General features: G+C 38.8%; 1 protein-coding gene across 2 annotated transcripts; it reads left to right on the top strand.

The window, feature by feature from the left end:
- Positions 1 to 568: 568 nt before the first annotated feature.
- On the top strand, positions 569 to 5,064 carry LOC111436991 (5-methyltetrahydropteroyltriglutamate--homocysteine methyltransferase-like). 2 transcript variants are annotated; one of them, XR_002709369.1, is made up of 13 exons: positions 569 to 671; positions 1,456 to 1,809; positions 1,905 to 1,992; positions 2,098 to 2,225; positions 2,318 to 2,709; positions 2,834 to 2,997; positions 3,102 to 3,182; positions 3,279 to 3,445; positions 3,532 to 3,637; positions 3,730 to 3,980; positions 4,057 to 4,258; positions 4,341 to 4,841; positions 4,896 to 5,064. XR_002709369.1 is itself a non-coding variant. In XM_023074820.1 (12 exons), the coding sequence occupies exons 2-12, from the start codon at positions 1,460 to 1,462 to the stop codon at positions 4,707 to 4,709; spliced, it is 2,298 nt and encodes a 765-aa protein (XP_022930588.1). In that variant the 5' UTR covers positions 569 to 671; positions 1,456 to 1,459; the 3' UTR covers positions 4,710 to 4,859. The 2 variants fall into 2 exon arrangements, 1 of the variants encoding a protein (XP_022930588.1); XM_023074820.1 differs by lacking the exon at positions 4,896 to 5,064 and having other exon boundaries at positions 4,341 to 4,859.
- The last annotated feature ends 2,613 nt before the right edge of the window (positions 5,065 to 7,677 follow it).

The raw sequence follows: 7,677 nt of genomic DNA, 5'->3' as shown, positions 1-7,677 counted from the left end.
AATACAACTGTGGGTGTGCAAGCTGGAATCCCCAGCGACAAAAATGGGCATCCCGTGGGCTAATGTAGGGCTAAACTTTTTTGACAAGTTGACATAATAAGAATGAGACACATCTAAGCAACTTGCAAATCCGGAGCTGGGTTGGGGATTGGGCTCACTCCACTCAAAAAAAACATAAAATATAAAAAATATCAAATATAAACAAAACCCCCCACGTGCGCTAATCCATTTTTAATCCCCAGTTATGTTAATCACTTTTAATCACGTGATTAAAAGTATTTTGTAGTTTAGAATAATTAAATTACGTAAAATAAAATAAAATAAAATAAAATAACATAAAAAAGAAAAAGAAAAAGAATGGTAGCCACAGCCAGCCACATGATTGCCTTGTATTTTACGCCTTGTTTTCTCAGTTACACCAACCCCCGGGTGGCCCTCTCCCATTGCCACTCACATTTTGACGCTTAACCATAACCATATTATTATTATTAACCAACATTTCAGAAACTCAAAAAAAAATTATAAATTTAAATTAATTGCCACGTCATCGTCTCGTTTTGTATATAAATCAAACTCCATTTCCGCTTCTTCCAACTCGCGCCGTTGCTCCTCTCTCTGCCTTCCCCCCACTCTCTCCGACTTCACGTACCCTACGCTCTCTCTATCTCAAGGTTTTCTCTCTTCTTCCCTTCTCAATGCTCTTTCCCATTCCCTATTGCTGGATCTCAAGCTGTGTGTATCTACATTTTGCTTTACCCTGGATTCCGCAATTTCTTCTTTTCTTGCTTTGGAATGGTTGCTCATTCCGGAATCTGCTTCGCATTCTTCCATTCACTGTCTTCTTCGTTTCTCTTCTGTTTCCGTTTTCACTACTACTCTGCTACAGATCTGCCAAGATTCTTGATGCTTAGGATGTTTCTTTTTTATTTTTACCTACATCTGCCTCATTTGCCACCGGGGGAGGTTCTTTTTTAGCCTTTTCAAGTACCAGATCTGTCTGCTGCTCAGACGCCTTTTTACTTTTGATGATGCTTTTATTTTTCTCGGGATATGTAACTTGTTTCTTTTTTTTTCTTTTTTTTTTTTTTGTACTTTACTCATGGATCTCCAGTTTACGGATGCCCGTTGGTATCTCCATTGTGTTTTCTTGTTGTGTTCGCAACCCTATGGATGTTCATTTTCATATCAATCCATGATTTCATCTCATTTCTTATAAAGCAATACTTTAGATTGGACTGCTCTTCCTATAGATCCATGCATCAGCGAACATTCAAATTTATCGATAACTTGAATCCTTGTTTCTGCTTCATCATGCTGTATAATATATCTAGTTCTTATTGGATATTTTATAGCCTTCCATCACAGAAGTTGCAGAATGAAAGAAGAAAAAATGCTGTAAAGTGCATGATGGAATTTGTTTGTTTGTACTTATGTCTGTGATCTCTTAATAAGCAGAACAATGGCATCCCACATTGTTGGATACCCCCGTATGGGCCCCAAGAGAGAGCTCAAGTTTGCTCTTGAATCATTCTGGGATGGAAAGAGCTCTGCAGAAGATTTGAAAAAGGTGGCAGCAGATCTGAGGTCATCCATCTGGAAACAGATGGCTGATGCCGGGATCAAGTACATCCCCAGCAATACTTTTTCGTACTATGATCAGGTGCTTGATGCCACTGCAACTCTTGGAGCTGTTCCTCCTAGATATGGTTGGACTGGTGGTGAGATTGGATTCGACACTTACTTCTCCATGGCTAGAGGAAATGCATCTGTTCCAGCCATGGAAATGACCAAGTGGTTTGACACAAACTAGTAAGTAATGATTAGGAGAAACGAGATTTGTTCTTATTGTGCAGTGACAATATAATGGAATTGGCATAACTAACCTTGTCAACGCAATGATGTAGTCATTTCATCGTCCCTGAGTTGGGACCAGAGGTGAAGTTCTCATATGCTTCACACAAGGCCGTGGAGGAATACAAAGAAGCCAAGGCTGTACGTGTTGTTCTAAATTCATATTTCTTAATTTATACAATAGAAGAATCTAGTCTAGTTCGTTGTAACTATACTTGTAATGATAGACTATGTTAACTCGTGCAGCTTGGAGTTGAAACTGTTCCAGTTCTTATTGGTCCCGTGTCATATTTGTTGCTCTCTAAGCCAGCCAAGGGTGTGGACAAGAACTTCGTCCTTCTTTCCCTTCTTAACAAGATCCTTCCCATCTACAAGTAAAAAACTGTTTCTTTACCTCTATACAGTGTGTGTTCCCCGTTAACAACTGTCTCTTCTCACTGTAGATTAACAATGGATCATTTTGCAGGGAGGTTGTGTCAGATCTTAAGGCTGCAGGTGCTTCTTGGATTCAGTTTGATGAGCCTACATTGGTGATGGATCTTGGTTCTGACAAATTGAAGGCCTTCTCTGATGCATATTCTGAACTGGAATCAACTCTCTCTGGGTTGAATGTTCTTGTTGAGACATATTTTGCTGATATCCCTGATGAGGCATACAAGACCTTGACTGCTTTGAAGGGTGTCACTGCCTATGGATTTGATTTGGTTCGTGGAACTAAGACATTTGATTTAATCAAGGGTGGTTTCCCTAAGGGAAAATTTCTTTTTGCTGGAGTAGTTGATGGAAGGAACATTTGGGCCAACGATCTTGCCACCTCAGTCAATATATTGGAGGAACTAGCTGGCATAGTGGGGAAAGGTATCTTCTGCTTATATTTATGGTACTTAATATGTACGTTGCACCTGATGTTATGGTTTCAGAATAGAGACTGGTTTCTTACTGATTCCTTAATTCCTCCTTCCCTGAAAAAAAAAAAATGCAGACAATCTTGTCGTCTCCACCTCCTGCTCACTTCTGCACACTGCTGTCGACCTTGTCAACGAAACTAAGTTGGACAACGAAATTAAATCATGGCTAGCTTTTGCTGCTCAAAAGCTTGTTGAGGTCAACGCATTGGCGAAGGCTTTGGCTGGCAACAAGGACACGGTGAGTTTTTGTGCCTCATGAAACTTATCCCGGCTGCGTTTAAGCAATGTTATAGGCTTTGGTTCCTAGACTCTCTTAAGCTAAGCTCATGGTTTTGTATTCAGGCATTCTTTGCTGCTAATGCCGCAGCTCATGCTTCAAGAAAGTCGTCCCCCAGGGTGACCAATGAGGCTGTTCAGAAAGCGGTGAGCACATTCATTCCTTATCATATCCTCAAGTTTAATTTTTCTGTTTGCAAACACTGCATTTGCTGATGAATCGCTTTGTGCTTGCTTGCACAGGCTGCTGCTTTGAAGGGTTCCGATCATCGCCGCGCTACAAACGTTAGTACAAGACTTGATGCTCAACAGAAGAAGCTTAACCTTCCAATCCTTCCCACCACCACCATTGGATCCTTCCCTCAAACTGTTGAACTCAGGAGGGTTCGCCGGGAATACAAAGCAAACAAGTAAATAGATAACATTACCTTTCCTTAAAACTGAAATATAATTCGAACCTATTTCTAACATACGAATTTTCCTTGGATTCCTGTAGGATTTCTGAGGATGAATACGTTAAGGCTATTAAGGAGGAAATTAACAAGGTTGTCAAGCTCCAGGAAGAGCTTGATATTGATGTCTTGGTTCATGGAGAGCCCGAGGTGAGTTTTTTTAGAGCCTTTTGAGGAGGAAATGAAGGCTATCCCCATCTTATATTCTTCAGCTTCTAACATGAGTTTTATTTTCATTGCAGAGAAACGACATGGTTGAATACTTTGGTGAGCAGTTGTCAGGTTTTGCCTTCACTGTTAACGGTTGGGTGCAATCATATGGATCACGTTGTGTGAAGCCCCCAATCATCTATGGTGATGTGAGCCGCCCAAAACCCATGACTGTCTTCTGGTCGACCACAGCTCAGAGCATGACATCCCGCCCAATGAAGGGAATGCTCACTGGCCCTGTCACCATTCTCAACTGGTCCTTTGTTAGAGTCGACCAGCCAAGGTAACGGAAGAGAATGCCTCCATGGAAGAAAAGTTTGTTTGTTTTTCTTAATCCTTTTGTGTATACTATCTTCCAGGTTTGAAACTTGCTACCAGATCGCGTTGGCCATCAAGGATGAGGTGGAGGATCTGGAGAAGGCCGGTATTAATGTTATCCAGATTGATGAGGCTGCTTTGAGAGAAGGGTTGCCTCTGAGGAAGTCTGAGCAAGCCTTCTACTTGGATTGGGCTGTTCACTCTTTCCGTATCACAAACGTCGGTGTGCAAGACACGACTCAGGTTACTACTAATAATCAATTACCTTTGTTGTATAGTTGTTAAAAACTAGAATGGAACTCAAGATTTCTTCATGATGTAACAGATCCACACCCACATGTGTTACTCCAACTTCAACGACATCATCCAATCCATCATCGACATGGATGCTGATGTGATCACAATTGAGAACTCTCGCTCAGATGAGAAGCTGTTGTCGGTGTTCCGTGAGGGAGTGAAGTATGGTGCTGGAATTGGGCCTGGTGTGTACGACATTCACTCCCCAAGAATACCATCAACCGAAGAGATTGCAGACCGCATTAACAAGATGCTTGCAGTGCTGGAGAAGAACGTCTTGTGGGTGAATCCCGACTGTGGACTCAAAACTCGCAAGTATACAGAGGTGAACCCGGCCCTCAAAAACATGGTGGCCGCCGCGAAGCTTCTCCGGAAGGAGCTTGCCAGTGCCAAGTGAGTTTGTTGCTGATGAGTTTTCTCCACCGTCTCTTAAAAAAAAAAGAGATACGAGTCTGTTTTGTTTGTCCAAATAAGTGTGTAGGTGTGCTCTTGGGAGCAGTTCTTGCTCTCGAGATTGTTTTGAATCGAGGCTATGGCCCTCTCTCTCTCTCTTTTTTTTTTTGTTCCACCATAGAAATGCCGTGCTAGTATGTGTAGTAGTCTGTTATGTTTTGCTTTCAATATGTTTGGCCATTGATTGCTTATGGCTTTTGTTACCCTAAATTCACATGATGAATAGAATGGTCGATTCTCTCTTCGCCACTTCTTTTGTATTATTAGTGGAAATAATATTTGAGATCGCTGGTTGTGAAGGTGGATTGGAGAACTGACGGAGAGGGATAGCATTAGGATTTAGATAGATTAATACTCCCACGCTATTTGAGATGAAGAAAAGGAGCGGTCAGTCAACAGGTCATAGGTTTCCGTCTATACCCCCTATAACATAAGAAGCTTCAGGTGTAGGTTCGAGACTGTATTACCAGGAATGCATAAAGTTCTGGATATAGGATTAAATTACGTCAAAGTTCAGACTCTATTGCTTGGACGCATGAAGCCTTAGACACAAGTGATCATGTTATATCTTGTACCGCAAATTCTAAAGGGTATCTTAGGTAACCATTCGAGAAAAAAACAAGAACCGCAAAGGTCAAGAAGAAGAATAAGAGTTGGAACATATATCAAGATCTAAGTTTTCAGGACTAAGAACTCAAAAGCTTAGAACGGAACCAAGGTAAATACATAAGAACCCAAGACCAAGATACTTAAAAAAGAACCAAGGTTAAGACCTTAGAACCTAGGACCAAGGTTCTTGGGCTAAATCACGGTAATATCTCAAAACTCAAGAATAGAACTTAAGGGCCTAAAGAGTGTTGTACCCTAGCATCATACCAATTATAATCATTTGCTAGATGTTTGAACACGTGTTGTACTACCATACCAATTAGAGTCTTTCCTAGATGTCTTTTGAAACACTTACTGTACCCTAGCATACCAATTATATCCTAGAAACAATCATTCTTTTGAACACTAGATGTCTTTTACATCCAATTATAATAATAAATAGTCATTTCTAATTTTTTAATGGCAGTTCCAAAAAAATGCAGAAAAAATATTTGTAAAAGTAAAGGCAAACTAATTGGTATGTAACACCAATTTTTTAATTTCATAAAGTTTGTTAAGCCGTTTGTTGTTTTTTTTTTGCTTACATTCTCATGTAACACCAATTTCAAATCTCAATATCATATTCGTTTAGAAGAAAAACAAAAATTGCATTTTCATTATGGTCTTACAGAACGACAATTACTTAAATACGTTCGTAGCGCTGGAAAAGCCAAAGGATCAACGGGTCAAGTTTTACTACAATTACTTGAAATACGTTTGGATAACATCCTTTTTCGATTGGGTATGTCTTTGACTATTCCTCAAGCCCGAGTTTGTGTACTCATTCAATTTTCTCAGGTTTTTTAAGAGACAAGAAGGAGCTGGTTGAGGATACATGAATTTGGAGCAGGTGACATAGACAATGATAAGAATCACATGTTCCAAATGTTCCAACTGGACCTATTACACAATCAAAGGCCAAGAAGATTCAACAAGCATTCATTTTTCATCTACAAAATTGAATAAGCTCAGTTCAACCATCATTTCATGTGTTACAGCAAGCTGATTCGATTGTGGAATGACCATTTGGAGCTTCAAAAGTTAATATTTGCATGGTTGAAGTAGCGGATGAAGTTACAAGCATCATTTCATGAGTTGTTAGAAAACTCTATCTATTATTATTTTTTAATTTCATGAAGTTTGTTAAGTCGTTTGTTGTTTTTTTTGCTTACATTCTCATGTAACACCAAATTCAATTTCTCAAATTTTGATTTCAAAACCCTCTTTCAAAATTTCTCTGCCCTTGTTTTCTAAAAACTTTCTTCTTGAACCAGGGCCAGAGGCTCGAGCATACATTGCTTGGCCATAGGCGACGCAAGAACGAATATGCTTAACTTACTTGTTACTGAGAAGTGAGTGTCGCACAATCGCAAGTCCGCTGCCATCAAAGTGCAATATGACAAGTATTTCGTCTTTTGTTGAGATTTAAGGGGTTCGGGATTAAATAACGACCACTGGCTTCTTTTGTGAGGAGACTATAAATACCACAAATTATTATGTAAAAATTAGATTTGTGATTAATGAAATTGATCTCTCAATTTGATTTGAGACGTTTCCCTTAGAAATTTGAGCATTATTTTTTGTCATTTCTAAGTTTCAAGCAATTCTTATGGTAAATTTCATTCGAGCAATTCAATCATGCCTTGATTAAGTTCAACTGTGAAGTGACTCAATTTAGAACATCCATCCGAGCCATTCAATCAAGTTTTGATCAAGTTCGTTGTGGGGTGACTCAATTTAGAACAAGGTTTCAAATCTTGTTTCTACATCATTGATACTGAGAGTAATCTAATTTTAGCCTTATCTTGGGGTGTATTCGAATTTTGTATAAGGAGGTGTTAATTTTATTTTCAAGGGTTCTTGCTCCTATAAAATTTTGGCTCCTTGTGCTGACCATTAGAGTTCTTGTCAATTTGGTTAAGAGCTTATTGTATCTTTCTGGCCTACCCTAGAATTAATTTTATCTCTCTATTGTTTTTTCTTTTTGAAATCTGTCCATTTATTTTATTACTGCCATTTACCCATGATCTTTTGACATTGTTCTCATTTTGTTGTTAAAGATCATATTTAGATCTTGAAAAAAAAAACGAAAAAAACAAATTCTTATCATATTTGTTCTTAAACTGTGATTATAAAGGGTCCTTATAGTTTATTTTAGACCACTTGCATGTTTATTTGAAGATCAAATAAACTTCCATTCATATTTTTCTTAATCCATGTAAATTTGGAATGGTTGTATTTGATTTTTTTTTTTTTTTTTTTTT

This window comes from Cucurbita moschata, unplaced genomic scaffold, assembly GCF_002738365.1.
Source record: "Cucurbita moschata cultivar Rifu unplaced genomic scaffold, Cmos_1.0 Cmo_Scf00061, whole genome shotgun sequence".
Lineage (NCBI taxonomy): Eukaryota > Viridiplantae > Streptophyta > Magnoliopsida > Cucurbitales > Cucurbitaceae > Cucurbita > Cucurbita moschata.
Note: the sequence above shows the minus strand (reverse complement) of the source record. Positions and strands in the feature narration are given on the sequence as shown.